Source organism: Pongo abelii, chromosome 3, assembly GCF_028885655.2.
Source record: "Pongo abelii isolate AG06213 chromosome 3, NHGRI_mPonAbe1-v2.0_pri, whole genome shotgun sequence".
In the NCBI taxonomy this organism is placed as follows: Eukaryota; Metazoa; Chordata; class Mammalia; order Primates; family Hominidae; genus Pongo; species Pongo abelii.
Window position 1 is genome coordinate 119,980,113 of NC_071988.2, and position 14,313 is coordinate 119,994,425.

The following is a 14,313-nucleotide window of genomic DNA, read 5'->3' on the forward strand; positions in this document are numbered from 1 at the left end:
CATTCCTGAATCAATGAATCTCACTGAATTTTCCTTCCCGGGCAAATAGGGAAAGGTTTTCCAAGGTGAGTCTCCTGTATAATTATGACAGGAAGAACTGGAGCGTTCTGCATTGAGGCCTAAAATCACAGACAGTGGGCTGGGAAAAACCCTCCAGGAAAAAGAATCATCATCTACAGCAAAGCCAAGGAGAAAAGCAATATGGGGACTAGAGCTCCTCTAATTCCCCCTTCTCCCTACCGGGATCAGCACTGGGCACCAGTTCTTTCCTTCCAACCACCCCTAGAGAACCCAGCCTAGTGAGTGCAATGGAATATGATGCGGGACTGGCCAGAGGACTGGAAGGGAGAGGGCCAGACTTCCAGTTTAACATCTCTGTGCCTCGGTTTCCCCACCTATGAAATAGAATGTCATTCTCTTAAAGTTAACTTGAGGGGATCTAGAAGTCAGGGAAGTGCAAATGCAACTCCTTTATAAAAAGTGGTATTTTTTTCCTGTGTAGCATTTTACAATGTGTAAAGCTCTTTTTACATGTTCTCATTGGCTTAGTCACAGACAGCTTCTGGGCATCCATTGTGTAGGAGGCACTGTGCTAGGAACTGAGAATAAAGGGCAAAGACAGGCTCCTGTCCTCAAGGAGTTTCCAGGCCAGACAAGCCAGGAGTAGGTATCCGCTCCGCTTAGTGGGCTAGGTGCTGTTATTAGGGAGGCAGGGGAAGAATGGGAACATTCAATTCACACTAAGGATCAGGGAAAGGCATTTTCCATCCTCTGAAAAGCTGAGTCCTCCCTTGCCCCAATACCTTTACTTCTAAGTGTGAGTGATCACTCTCCCTCTTGCTCCCACTTAAGAACTAAGTAATAAGCATAAGAGTTGAGCAAAATGGAAAAGGAATGGCATCCCTAATTTTTCCAAGAAATGAGATAATCATATATAGATTTCCACTTTTACGACAGAAGTAATTTTTTTCTTTTCTGATATAGACAATATATGTATTTTGTTTCTAACCCCATATTATTCTCAAATCAGACTTCAGAAACCACACGTATTTACCTCCTTTTATTCTGTAAGAATCGCTAATATAGTATGCTTACTGGAGATGTGAGGCAAGTACTGACTTCTATAACTCCATGATATAGCCAGTGTTTTAAAGAATGCTGTCATTGCTCATTTGCTCATTCATTCTTTCATAAGCAATACCTCTTGAATACTTGCTATGTGCCATCTAACGTTCTAGGTACTAGAGTGTAGTAGTAAACAAAAAGTCCAGGCAATAAACTTGTTAGCGTCTAAGTGATGAGTCCCATGAGAAGGAAAAACACAAGGAAGGGGAAGAAAGGGCTAGGTCAAAGGTGACATTTGAGAAGAAACCAGGAAGTAGAAGATAGCACTGATGTGGTTTTCTGGGGAACAGCATGCCAGGCACGGGCAAGTGCAAAGGCCCTGGGGTGGTGGGGGTATGTTTGGGATGCAGGAGGAATAGCAAGTTGATAAGTAGGACCATAGGACACAGTGAGGAAGCAAACAGTATGAAAGCAAATGTCACACAGGCCATGGGCACCATATATGGCTTTGAGTGAGAAGATAAGCTCACTGGAGGGCTAGAAGCAGAGAGGTAAAAGGATCTGTCTTACATTTCTAAAGGATCACTCCAGCTGCTGCAAGGAGACAGCCCTAGGGTGAGGGTCAGGGTGCAAGAGCAGAGGCAGGGAGATAATTGGAAGGCTTCTGCACAAATGCAGGCAAGATGTGGTGGCCACTTAGACCAGGGTATAACAGCGGAGGTGGTGGAAGAAATCGGATTTTCAATATAGTTTCAAAGTAGAGCTGACGGTATTTGCTGATGGGCTGAATATGGTATGAGGAGAAAAGAAAGCAGAGTGTCAGGAATGAGCAAGTAGAAGAGTGGAGTTGTTTCTTTACTGCAATTGGGAAGAGCAGGTTGGGAGGGCATGAGAATCAGGTGTGTTGTTTTGAATGTGTTACGTTTCAGAAGCCCACTAGGCATTTCAGTGTGGATGCTGGGTAGGCTACTGGCTATGCAAGTCTAGAATTCAGATGAGGTCGGAAGCAAAAATATTAATTTGGAAGTCATCAGTGACAGATGGCGTGTAAAGCCCCAAGTCTAGATGAGATTTCTTAAGATGAGTGAAGGCTCAGACTGAGCCTTGGGCACTCCAAAATTTAGAGGTCAGGGAAATGAGGTGGAACTAGCAAACACATGTGAGAAGGCACCACATGTGAGGTATGGAAACCAGGAGAGTGTGATATCCTGAAAGCCAAGTAAGGAAAACGTTTCTCGAATTGAGGAGTGATGTATTATGCCTTAGTCCTTGCTTTGCTGATAAAGGTTCCCAAGTACCTGGATGAGAAAATGATGTGCTTCAGGACCCAGCATGGGTTCAATAAGAAAGTGCTAGGTTCAGTTAAGTGCCTAGGCCAGTTAATCAGTGAAAAAGTGAAAGATACCATTTATCTACAAAGACAAGATGCAGAAATATACTCTGATGTAACGACAAGTAGATGGATGAGAAACTCTTTGACTGATGACACCCAAGGGCACACATAAGCGAATGAGTGTCAACCCCAAAGGAAATTTCTAGTGACATGTCATTGGGCTCTGTCCTTGGCCTGCTCAACAGCATATCACTGGCTTTTATCAATGATAACTAAACTTGACTGCAGTCACAACAATCTAGGAGGCTTGTTAAAATAGAGCATCGCAGTGTCTATCCTGGACCTACTGAACCAGAATTTTCCCAGGTGGCATGGTGGGGCAAAAGGACAGTCTCCCTTAGCAGAAGGAATAGAGGGAGGAGGTTAATCAAAATGTACAGCTGAAACCAAGCTGGGCGGAATGGGGAAGATGCTAGATGGAGGCTCTGGAGTGATCTCAGCAGGTGGACAGGTGGGCTGAAATATCACTGTGTCATTGTGGAATCCTGCAACTGCCTCTGAAAATCAGCCACAGGTGAGGTGGATGGGGTAACCAGTTGGGCTGCAACCAACTTGGGACTCTCAGTGAGCTGCAGACACCGTGATCTACAGTGGATTCCAAGCTAGACTGATGAGGGGAGAAAGGACGCAATCCAGCCACACTCTCTACAGCCCCTAAAGCTTCCTCTCCATGGTGCAGAAAACACACCAGAGCCGGGCCAGATGAGCACCAACAAAATGGACAAGGGGCTCCAGCCTACATCCTGTGAGGACCACCTAGAGAGAAGCAGATGTTTAGCCTGGAAACTCAGAAGAAACCAGGCCCTCACCCTGACATACCTCCCGGGTTAACATGTGGAAAGACTTATTCTCTGGGATCCAACAGGGTAGATCCAGAATCAGTGAGTGAAAACTAGTGGGACATGATTCTAATTTGGTGGAATGAAGGTCTTTCCAACAGGAAGGGCAACCTAAAGAGACAGAAATGGTGAGCACTTTGCTGTGGAAACCATTAAACATATATACACCCCTAAGTAGCATTTATTGCAATGTATTATTTTAGGTATATGCACATACCCTTCCTACAACTGGATAAACTTCATGAGGACTGAAACTAGGTCACTTCATCCACATTTCCCTAGAATTCAGCACAAGCCCTGCCCATGCTATGTGCTCAATAAATGTTATCTGAATGAATGAGTTGACTATCACTGGATGTTGTCAAGGGTGTTGTGGAGGTGATTCGTGTCACATAATTGTTAATGTTCCTTCCAAACAGCAGATCCTATGATCTCTGAACAATTGCACATAAATCGGCTTCCCCTGGAGACAGTCATCCTTTGCATCTTTACAGTTGATTTAAAACTCAGACAAAATGAATTCTTTAAATTATTATGTCTAATGTTGAACTGCAATATTAGCCCTAGGTTTAAAACTCAGACTGATATTAAGTATGGGGTAATCATTTTTGCTTTCAATGCTTCTGTATGTCACATGAATATGTTGAAAGTCCTATCTGCTAAGAAAATGTGTTTCTTCCAGTGGAAATCTCATCCTTCCAGCTATGATCCGGTTTGGGGATTTACCCTCCAGGCCTCTTATAAGTAGATGTCGCCACATCTGGGTCTGGGGGATGTACTGATTCATGGGCTGATGGTGTCAGCTCAGCAGGTGCTGTGTTCACCACACTGTCTACCAGGCTGGGGTTCACCTTGAAAACTCACTCCAGCAGAGGCCTAGCCCAACTCAGAAATTAACCCAAAGGGCTTTGAGAGAGCAGTCTCTGCAGTTACCAAGGAGATCAACACACTTCACATCCTTCTCAAGAGACCACAAAACAAACCCAATTCTCTGGTCCATGCATTGGAGCCTGAAACTCTCCTAAAATTTGAGGCCACTTTCAAAACTACCTTTGTGCTCTTGCCCCATATTAAGAGTGGACAGCTTATGATCATGTGTCCAGGGGAGGGAGCCATGTCTCCAGTGGGCATCTGCCTCAGAGCAGACACTGTGCTGAGGGAGGTCTCATTTAATCTTCACAACAGTCCTATAAGGTGAGAATAGTATACCTATTGCCAAACAAGGAAACGGCATCTCAGAGAAGTTAACTCAGTTGGCCAACATCACACAGATGAGATGTGTGTATTCCACACATGTCAAATACTGGAGGAGCCAGTATTTGAACTCAGGTCTGTTTACCCCTGTCTTAGTCGGCTGTATAACACTGATCATAAACTGGGTGACTTAAACAACAAACATCTACTTCTCATAGTTCCGGATGCTGGGAAGTCCGTGATCAAGGTGCCAGCAGATTCGGTGTCCAGTGAGGGCTTTCTTCCTGGCTACGTCCTTACCTGGCAGACAGAGAAATGATCTCTCTTGTCTCTTCTGTTATCAGAAGGGCATTAATAATCCTATTCATTATGGCTCTGCCCTCATGACCTAATTACTTCCCCGCCGAAGCTTCACCTCCAAATATCATTACATTGGGGATGAGGGCCTCAGCAGATGAATTCGGCAGGGCGGGGAGACACAAATATTCAGTCCATAGCAAAGCCACAAAGCTGCGCTCTTTCCCTACCCAGCAACCAGAGTGATCTTAAAACAAAAGTCATATTAGACTTTTCAAAATGCTCCAGTGGCTTCCTCTTGTACCTAGAATATATCCAAACTTCTTGCAGGACTCCGCCCAGTCTGGCCTCTGCCTGGCAACACAACCCACCTCTTCTTGTCCTTGCTCTCTCCCTTCTAGGCCTACTGGCCTTCTTGTTGTTCCCTGGAGTCACCAAAGTCCCTGCCTCAGGGCCACTGCACCTGCTATTCCCTCTTCCTAGAATGCTCTTCCCCCGTACCGTGCAGATCCTTCTTCCTTCATCCAGGTCTCTGCTCCCATGCCACCTCCTTAGAGAGGCTGTTGGCAACTACTTCATCTAAAAGAGACTCCAGGACTCCTTTTCCCACCACTCTCTAACTTGATGTTTCCTGCCAGAACTCACCAGTACCTGGACAAACATACTTGGGCAGTAACTGCTTCTCATTGGTGACCCACTAGAATGCAAGCTCCATGAGGCAGGGACTCTGCATCCCTCATTGTCCTATTCCCCACACTCAGGCCCCAGACACATGGCCAGCACTCACCAAACTGGGCTGGTGCATGGCTAACACCCGCTTCACCCTCTGCTGCCTCTATTTGCTCCCTGCTTATGGAGTTCTGCTACATAGAGCTGGGTGACCTTGGCCAGGTTAACTTCGGATCTCAAGAGAAATCTTCTTGATGGTAGCCCTTACAAAAAGCGAACTGCTATTTCATCCCTCCCTAAAGACCGCATCATCCCCTTGCTCTGATATTTGTATGACACTGCCAGTTTTAGAAGTTTGTGATTTTATCAGAGAAGACATCTGAGGCAACTGATGAAACAAAAAGATAATTATATTTCATAAAGAGAAAATTAAAAAACTTCAAAATTACCAACTGCTGTTTATTGCTAGAACAGACAATTAGTTCATTTAATGCCTTCCAGCATTTTTTCAAAGCAGATAGAAATGGACTCTTATTAAAGGAGTTATAAAAAGCTGTGTTATCTGGCATCTAACCAACTTCCCAGATTCCACAAATTTCCAAACTCACAATAGGCTTGAGGCAAAAGTTAACCATAATCCAAGACAAGACCAACTGATATTCAATGTAAAAGTTTCTAGAGATGAAATTATCTCTATTTTGGGAACTTAATTTGTCTCCCCTCATACATAATCACTGCCCTGCCTCAAAACTCCGTGTAGCCTCAGTTACTCTTGTTGCTAAAAAGTAGTTTTGTTTTCCATAAAACATTTTACATTCTGTAGAAGAATTTTGTAAATAAATACAGGATGGTTCATTTGCAAAACTCAGGATTTGCTTTGAGTTCTGTTTTATATGGTCTGTCTGAACATTGTTTTAGTTGTGGAAATGCCTACTGGCCTCTGAGGGGCTTTTGTTGACTGGACCTTCCCAGTTTTTTCTCTCCTTTCTAAATGCACTTACCACTTCAAAGGAACTCTCAGCTTCAGGCCAGGGTCAGGCTAGAGGGTGAAATACCTACGGGATCAAAGAATGGTCTTCTGGGAAATTTTAAGCTAGATTTTAGTTTATGGCAACTTTTAACCAGTCTATACGTCCCCTTGTCCTTACATGGGAGATAATAAAGCTTTTGTGTATAGCCAGATACAAGGATAGATAAAATGCTGCTGGTGATTTCACTTGCAAAGAAGGAAGGAAAAAAGCTGGGGGTGGTGGTGTTTATATTCATTGTTGAATTCCACTGGTGGCCTCAGTAGGGGAAGCTGTAGAGAAAAATCAGAAGGTGCGATGGGAAGGAGAGGTGTGGACACAGGCGGTGTCTGCATGAGTGTGTTGCTTAGAGCAGAAAGTGCCCAGAACATTGTATCTTCACTGTCACATAGATTACTCTGTATTTCCAGATTTTCCTTTTATTATACTGTATTTGATCATAAAATGAATATTTCTTAATACTTGCCACCAGCAGCCAAACATCCCCATTGTTTACATTAATGATGAGTATATTTGATACTTAAACATGAAGTTATATCCCACTTCTTTCAATCCACATGCTAATAGTTTATCACATAACACACTAAAAAAAATCGTTTTTATCTTGAGTTTATCTTCCAAAGGGATGAAGAAAAAAAGCAGAAGAGAAAAAAGGCTACAGGTGGTTTAGTGATATTTATAATCATTACTGGAATTCTTGTGCCTGAGTGAGAAAATATCCCATAGGAACATCGATCTTTGGCTAAAGGTATATTCTCTGTTGAGCACTTGTATTGTTACTTCAGTAATTATTCTGATGCAGTCATCAATTTAGGCACAATTCCTAAAGTGTCTTTGAGAATATGACATTAATCTTCCACCAACACTTTTTCTCGTTAAAGAGCCATGTTTATACTCTGTGGTTGTCAAAGAGAAAGGGGGATAATACATAATATGATGTGCAGCCTCTAACAACCACAATGTGTGCATTGTCATGATATTCAACTTACTTTTTCATTCCATGCCCACAGTCCAATTCCAAGAAATGTTATTCCCAAAAACTGAAAAAGAAAGAAAGCAGTGTAAATATAAGGGAAAATGCCACTAATATAAAGAAGAAACTTTTCAATCAATTATTTCGTCACTTTACCTGGCTGGGAAATAGCTTTTCCTAAAGTGTGAGCACTTATCTTTACCAGGAAAATAAATACCATAATCCCCCTACTTAAAATTTTTACAGCATTAAGAAGGGCTGGAGACACACAGTTGGTTAGAAGTCATTCAGATTATGAAGAATAATAATTAGGTAGAATCCTGAGTACAGTGAAATTATCAATAACATTTAATACGCTGCCTTTTAGGGTAGGGGAGGAAACAGATTCCCCATGGATCTGAGGCCTGTGGTCACTAGAAAATGGATAAGCAGAGGCATTAACTTAGAGGAACTGGGATCTTCTCTTCAGTATTGAGCCACTACAAATGGGCCAGGTCAGCGAGGGGCATGTAGAGCCTTGGATGTCCCTCTTTGATCATGCCTTCAAAAGGTAACAAGAATCTTATCAATGTAACCCAAAGAAAATTCCTAAGTTCTGTTTTCAGAAACTTCGATTGTGTAAATTTTAGTTCAGAAGACCTCCCACCACCCTTCTTGGTTTCAACTCAGTTCCACAACTTCATGCATACACAGAGTATACAACACATGGGACTGAGTTACGCATTCAGCCCTAAGGCAGAGGCACATCTCATACATACCCACGAATCTCACCGTTCTGTCAATTAGCTGTGTTGAGGACTGGGGGATTGCCAGGACAGAAACAGGTGATAACCAGGAGGGCTTTCCATTTTACTGTTTTTCTTTTCTTTTCTTTTCTTTTCTTTTTTTTTGAGATGGAGTTTTACTCTGTCGCACAGGCTGGAGTGCAGTGGCTCAATCACAGTTTACTGCAGCCTCAGCTACCCAGGCTTAAGTGATCCTCCTGCCTCAGCCTTCCAAGTAGCTGGGACCATAGGCGCATGCCACCATGCCTGGCTAATTTTTCAACTATTTGTAGAGACAAGGTCTCATTATATTGCCCAGGCTAGTCTCGCACTCCTGGGCTCAAGCAATCCTCCCGCCTCGGCCTCTCAAAATGCTGGGATTATAGGTGTGAGCCACCACTCCTGGCCTAGGGCTTTCCATTTTAATTAATTCTCACTGTATTCCATCTGCTATAAGATACATATATTTTCCCCACATTTGAGCACATCTGAAATTGGGATGTATCTCGAAATCCATGGTATCTCATAATTTGTTTTTTCCCCCTTGATATAGAAAACAATGGAGTGTTTTGTAACTGGGGTGACACAGACTTGATGACACATTGTACAGAGCTGTCCACCCACTAAAAATTCAATGATCAAGACTGTGTGTAATTGGCCATGAGAAGATATGCTTCATCTTTATTATCAATAGCAACTCTCAATTTCCTTTCCAAACACTGAAAAGAGACAAGAAGTTTCAGTGTGATGGCAGCACACCATTTATTTTACTAACATCTTGATTAAGTTAATGTGGGGAAAGTGGTCCACTGAGAGGGGTATGCAGAGAAAAAAATGAGTGAGAGTGGTTATTTTTTTACAGTTCCAGGGAAATCTGAGACCTGCCCACTGGGCGAGGGCTTCACCGTTCTCAGCAGGGAGTTCCTGATACTTTGTAAGCAATCACTAATAAATCCAAACAGGACTTGGACAGATGGCAGGAGCAGAAAGAAAAGGGGACTGACAAAATACAATTAGCTACTCCAAAAACATAGTGGTGTTTTTAAAAGCAGACTTTCCCGAAGCTCTCGACACTCATCTGACATTGAAGCAAGACAACATGCAATACATTCTGAGCCCTATACAGAAAAGCATGTCCTTGATTTGGCAAGAACTGAAGACCCCTTTCTTCCTACCCCTTGCTCTTATAGGGGACTCCTTGGAAAGTGTTCAGAAAGATTTCTCGTTTCACTATCCCAACTGAAAAACCGTGCTCAGCCCTGGTCAGAGAGCTATTTCATTTCACATTTCAGATCCAAAACAAGTGAATCCCCAAATGACTCAAAGGTACTTAGGACTCTGTAGCACAAAAATAAAACAATTCAGCATGTTACTCTCATATTTATAGGTGCTGGGCAAAAGAGAACGACCACTGACAAGTGAGTGTACAGGCTCCCATGAGACCTAGGAAGCACAGAAGCACAGAGTTAAGGCTTTGACTTCAACACATTGAAATCAAACACAACCCAGTGAAATGGCTGACTTTCCAATGCTGAAGCTCCTCATGGACAAATGTTTGGTTATTTTCCCTGATGCAGTATTCACTGTCCCTCCTGCTGCTGATGGGGTGGACATGTTCCTGCTGAAGGCCTCTGCCTGATCGCTAAGATTTGTTTTTATTACTTTCCAGGCCTTGTGCTTAGTGCTTTGTGTGCAATGTCTCTTTTAAGCTTTACAACAATTTTACTCTGCAATAGGCGCTATTATTATCCCCTTTTTAGGAAAGAGGAAAATGAGGCTTAGAGAGTTTAAATAACTTGCTCAGAGGCACATAACTTCTAAGTAGAGGAGCAGAGACTTGAACAAGAGAAATACATGTTCTTACCAGTCCTGATAAATTCCCCTTCGCCCCCATGATATAAAAAGTTGAGGCATTCAGGCTGGAATTACATGGTAATGATCAGCATATCATATATTCCTCCCCCAGCAAGCAAAGGGGTGTGGAAAAGGTAAAGAGAGACAAAAACCTTGCCTTCACATAAGAATTGGCTGTGGAACAGAAATTCCCCACTTTGGTGTTCACAATGGAGTTAAGCAGAAGAACAGAGAAATTCAATGATGGGTCCACATTCTCCTTTTTAAATAAAGTTTTCGTCTCTCCTCTTGGCACTTTGAGACAACTTTTTTCATTCACGAGCCATATAAATAGCTTAGAAACCAATGGTTTTCCATAAAGAGGAGAGAGAAAAAAAGCAGGGATTTAAAGAAGACTCACAGACAATTTCCTTTATAATCTTGTTCCATATTTCCTGCTTTGACTGTGACTTTCCAAACAAGGGTTTAAGAACTGGGAAAGAACACAATTTGAAGTTAAGGGAAACACTCAGTACCTAAGCAGGCAAGTGGTGCAAGCCCGGGCCTCAACTTGATACATACCTTCAGTGCTACATCACTAGCAAACGTCCTCCCAATTATTCTCAGACCATATGTTTTGTTTTAAAATCAAGTTGTTCCAGTCCCCAATAATTAAACAGAGAAGAGCCAAAAAAACTGAGACAGGCATGCAATACTTGAGGCACATTCAGTTTTCCCTTCCCACCTCCCAAAGAAAAGACGACCATAAACCACCAAACTGACCTCATTCTGAAACCCAGGGAGGCCCACTTGCAGGAAATAGCTGAGAACTCTTAAAGTCAACCCTTTATTCTTTTGCAATAGAAAAAAATATATCTGAGGCATCTTCCCACATGGCAATATACGCAAATGTGCAGTACAAATGTTTGTCAACCCAAATTTTGATGTTTTAAAATAAATAACAATAATTTTGCCAGCATTTGTTGAACGCTAAGTATGGCTAAACTACAGCCACGTGTTGCTTAATAAAGGGAATACGTTCTGAGAAATGTGTAGTCATGCAAACATCATAGTGTACTTACACAAGCCTAGGTGGTATAGCCTATGATGCACCTAGGCTATATGGTATAGCCTATTGCTCCTAGGCTACAAACCTGTGCAGCATGTCACTGTACTGAATACTGTAGGCAACTGCAATACAATGGTAAGTATCTGGCATCCAAACATATCTAAACATAGAAAAGGCATAGTAGAAACACAGTATAATAATCTTATGGGACCATCATTGTACATGCAGTTGGTTGTTAACTGAAACATCATTATGTGGCACATGACTACTGTTTCAAACTGAGCTGCGCTGATAAGTGTAAAGTGCAGGCTGAATTTTGCAAACTTACTACGAATAAAAAGAATGTAAAATATCTCATTAATATTTATTATTGATTACATCTTGACATGATAACATTTTGGATATACTGGGTCAAAGATTCAAATTAATTTCATTTCACTTTTTAAAGATAGCTATGGAAAACGTAAACTACATAGGTGGTTTGCATTATATTTTTATAGAATAATGTTGGTACAAAGTATCCCACAACAATATCCCAGGCACTAGATATTGTTTTAATCCCCATTTTATAGATAAGGAAACCCAGGCTTAGAAATTTTAAGGCCAGGCGTGGGGGTTCACGCCTGTAATCCCAGCACTTTGGGAGGCCAAGGTGGGTGGATCATGAGGTCAAGAGATCGAGACCATCCTGGCCAACATGGTGAAACCCCGTCTCTACTAAAAACATAAAAATTAGCTGGATGTGGTGGTGCACGCCTGTAGTCCCAGCTACTTGGGAGGCTGAGGCAGGAGAATCGCTTGAACCTGGGAGGCGGAGGATGCAGTGAGCCGAGATCATGCCACTGCACTACAGCCTGACGAAAGAGCAAGACTCCGTCTCAAAGAAAAAAGAAAAAAAAAGAAATTTTAAGTATTCCTCCCAAGATCATAAAGGTGCCTGAGCTACATTGCTCAGAAAATCTGAATCCTTAGCCCAAGACCAAAACTATTATACTTTCCTAATATGCACAGAATGTTTGTCCACAGAGCAAGCTCAGGGATGGAGAACTGTAATGAAACTCATGCCCTAAGTCTCTAAATTACTCTTTTAATTTCTAGGCGTCAAAGGTATGTTTTCCCACCTGGGAGTGAGAACGGCCCTCAGGAAGGCTGATGGAAGCCTTCAGGCATAGCAGAAGGAGAGCCGGCAGAGCTGACCCTTGGGAACAGCTGGAGAGGAAAATGGCCCCAGCATGTGATGAGGGTGATTAGTTACCCCTGGAGGGACACATCTGCCCCACTTTTCTCTGAATTCTACAAAAGGAAGATCCTTTTCTCCCTAGCTGGTGGTTTTCATCCTTGCTGAACCTCCAACATTTTGAAATTGGTACAGTGCCTTATTCTAACTGGTATAAAAATGGATACTTCAAGAAGCCATTCATCCATTCATTTATAATCTGCAACAAATATTCTTGAGTTCCTATTTTGTACTAGACGCTACTTTTCTCTTGGGATAAATGAAGGTAAGAAAACAGAAACAGTTCCTGCCTCCAATGAGCATACAGTCCAGTAAGAGAGAGAGAGAGTCATCAAATAAAGAGTAAAACGTTAAATCATTCCTGATGGTGCTACAAAGGAGAAACAAGTAAGGCCAAAGAAACTATAACAGGGGGATTTGACCTGGAGGGGCATCTGAAGGTTTCCCTGAGTGAGAAATGCATACATGGAGTCCAAAGGACGAGAAGGAGTTCATGAGCAAAGAAAGGAGGAAGAGTGTTTCAGGCAGAGCAGAGAATGTACAAAGTCCCAGTGGAGAGAGAAGCATGACAAGTAAACAGGTCTAAAAGGCAATTGGTGTGGCTGGTGCACAGAGAATGTGGGAAGTGGGGAAGGTATGGCAGGTTTGCAATTAGAGACACGAGCATGGATCAGCCCATGCAGGCCTTGTAGCCCACCTTAAGGAACCCAGTCATTCTCCTATAAGTGCCAGGAAGCCATATAAAGGCCAGCTATGAGTGGTGAGCAGGGGTGGGGTAGGCAGGCAGATCTTTGCAGATCTGGGCTTTGGAAAAATGAGGATCTGGGCTGCAGAAAAGAATAGAGTCTGAGTGCATCTACAGTGATCAAAAGGAGATGACTTCGGTAATACAGGCAAGATCTGATCATGTCCTGGGCTGAAACACGATGAAACAGACGGAATTGAGAGCTACTGAGAAGTAAAACTGACATTTTCAGTGGGGGTGGGAGGAAGGGGAAGGAAAAGGAAGTGTTAAGGATAATGCTTACATTTCTGGCATCTTCTACACAGACTATGGCTCTTCAAAATTCCAAAGACTTACATCCTCTCTGACAGAAGTTATTCTCAGGGGCCAATTTCATAATTAGCCTGATCTAGTGGCACTTCTGAAGGACAATTTTCTTTTCTGTGTATTTTGGCTGCTATCTGAATTCTCTTTGAAATAAATTTCAGTTTGTATACTTTAAAAAAAATTATTTAAAAATCTACATATATTTCTACCACCCCTGCTACTTTTATTCATAAAAAGCAAATAGATAGATAGATAGATAGATAGATATTATACATCAAGTTCCTAGACAATTCTTAAATTGACACGTTCAATCCTCTTTGCTTAAAAACATAGCAATTACATCAATGGCATCTGCCCAGGATCCTGTGAACAGACTCAAAATAGCAGCACACAAGGTAAATATGATAGAGGAAAATAAAGATCAAGTCAATCTTCTCACCTAAATTGAAGTCGCAAAAATATCATCCTAAATAACAATGAATGGAAAAAAACCCAACATTTTGATGAAGTCTTTAAGAAAATGTTAATCTCTGCCTGAATAAACAGGAGAAATGCATTTAAAAATTTGGCACAGAAGGGAGGAAAGGGGAGAAGTGCCATTAGGAAAGGTGTATTTTCCTGAAGCTGCAGCACCTGTACTTTCTACTATATATTTTCTGACACTTTAGTCTGAACAACACTCCAGTTTTAGCAGGGTCCACACAAATGTGCTAAATACTTATAATAACAAAATAAATGTCTTTATAGAGGAGGGACTTATTTCAGGAATAAAAAAGCCTCTGGGCATAATTCTGGCCATGTCAAAGGAGTAACCGTGGGCTGGTGGAAAATTCAATATGCAGAAAGTCAATCCCAGTTTTCCCACTGGGTCCCTGTGTCCCAGTTTGTACATTCAAACTCT

At 42.1% G+C, this 14,313-nt stretch overlaps 1 protein-coding gene across 7 annotated transcripts in view; it reads right to left on the reverse strand.

Moving 5' to 3' along the window:
- TSPAN5 (tetraspanin 5) overlaps positions 1 to 14,313 on the reverse strand; it is a 234,285-nt gene that overhangs the window by 30,453 nt on the left and 189,519 nt on the right. For all 7 annotated transcript variants that reach the window (XM_054554216.2, XM_024245874.3, XM_002814986.6 and 4 more), the window contains one exon: positions 7,475 to 7,525. In XM_054554216.2, coding sequence (XP_054410191.1) covers positions 7,475 to 7,525 — 51 coding nt within the window. The remainder of the gene's footprint in view (positions 1 to 7,474; positions 7,526 to 14,313) is intronic.